At 43.1% G+C, this 1,270-nt stretch overlaps 1 protein-coding gene across 1 annotated transcript in view; it reads right to left on the minus strand.

Annotated features, from left to right (window-relative positions):
* FST (follistatin) overlaps window positions 1–1,146 on the minus strand; it is a 6,623-nt gene extending 5,477 nt beyond the window's left edge. The window contains exon 1 of the mRNA XM_008643143.2: window positions 615–1,146. Coding sequence (XP_008641365.2) covers window positions 615–962 — 348 coding nt within the window. The 5' untranslated portion in view covers window positions 963–1,146. The remainder of the gene's footprint in view (window positions 1–614) is intronic.
* Between the last annotated feature and the right edge of the window lie 124 nt (window positions 1,147–1,270).

Genomic DNA, 1,270 nt, shown 5'->3' on the forward strand with positions numbered 1-1,270 from the left:
TTAAAAATAATTGAACAAACAATACCCCTAAAAAAAAAAAGTTTTGCATCTCACTGTTGCCTACGTTAGATTAATTTATGCTCTATATCGGTACAGGGGAAGAGAAAAAAAGAGAGAAAGAATTATAGAAGAAGCAATGGCAAGACGTCCAGGTTGTGGCTGGAATATGGTCAAGAAAAGGGGAAAAGCCCCCTAACTAAAAATCAATATTCCCTTGTGTCGAAAGAGGGCTCTTAAGAGTTGTCAATATCAGGTTCGGGTTTGTTTTGTTCGCACGGGGAAGAAAAAAACCAAACCGCCAACTTATTTAAGCATACTTTTCAGTGCAGGAGGATTTACAACATCAATATTTATTCAGACACGCACACTCAAAAAAAAAAAAAAAAAAAAAGTATGGGAGTAGGGAGGAGGAGGAAATCCCAATATTAAAGTCAGTAAAATGACCACTTATTGGTTTCTAAAAATGTCAACTGTAATCGTGGGGTTCTCCATCACCACCTCTCCTTCAGTCAGCCAGACGAGATAAAAATCTGAAATAAATTACCAACAAACTTTGAGCACTCATTCGGGAGCCGAGACTGGGAAAGTTCCCTCACGATTCTACTCTTCATTCATGCTGCATAATAACAATAAAAAACTAAAAACATCCTATCTGTCCTCTGTGCCTTTGCAGAGCAGTGCAAAGATCCCATCAAAAAGAGATCTAAATGACACCTCTGCGCCTCGGTACAAAGCAATCCCATGCCCACAGTTAACTTCAGTTCTGTTGGACCTTGGAGAGAGGCGTTTAACACCACAAGCAAACTAAACCAATCCCGAAAGACAGAAAAAAATAGTAGTAATAAAGAAGCATATCTGCGAATAAACAGTCTGGTCTTACCCTGCACTGTGTGATCTTCCATGAAGTGGCACAGAAACATCAGGATTAAGAGCATGCCCGGGTGGATTCTCTGATTTAACATCCTCAGTATAGCAGGGAGTGAGAGAGGCGCAGAGACAGCGTGAGGGGGAGTAGGGAGAGGGAGCGAGCACTAGCCAGCCTGCTTATGATCGCTCTATTGAATGAACGTCAGGCTCTGAATGCAGTCTCTCTTTAAATCTATACGGGGGTCCTAGCTGTCTGCGGTGGGCGGTCTCCTAATGTGTGTGTGTGTCTGCTCGGGGGTGGGGAGATTTAAAAAGTTCAGTGTGAATCAGGTGACATTTTCCACCTTCTGGAAACCCTCTCCGATTATCCGCTCTAGGTGCACGCACACACAGGCGCGCACCC

Source organism: Corvus brachyrhynchos, unplaced genomic scaffold (genome assembly GCF_000691975.1).
Source record: "Corvus brachyrhynchos isolate BGI_N302 unplaced genomic scaffold, ASM69197v1 scaffold310, whole genome shotgun sequence".
NCBI lineage: Eukaryota > Metazoa > Chordata > Aves > Passeriformes > Corvidae > Corvus > Corvus brachyrhynchos.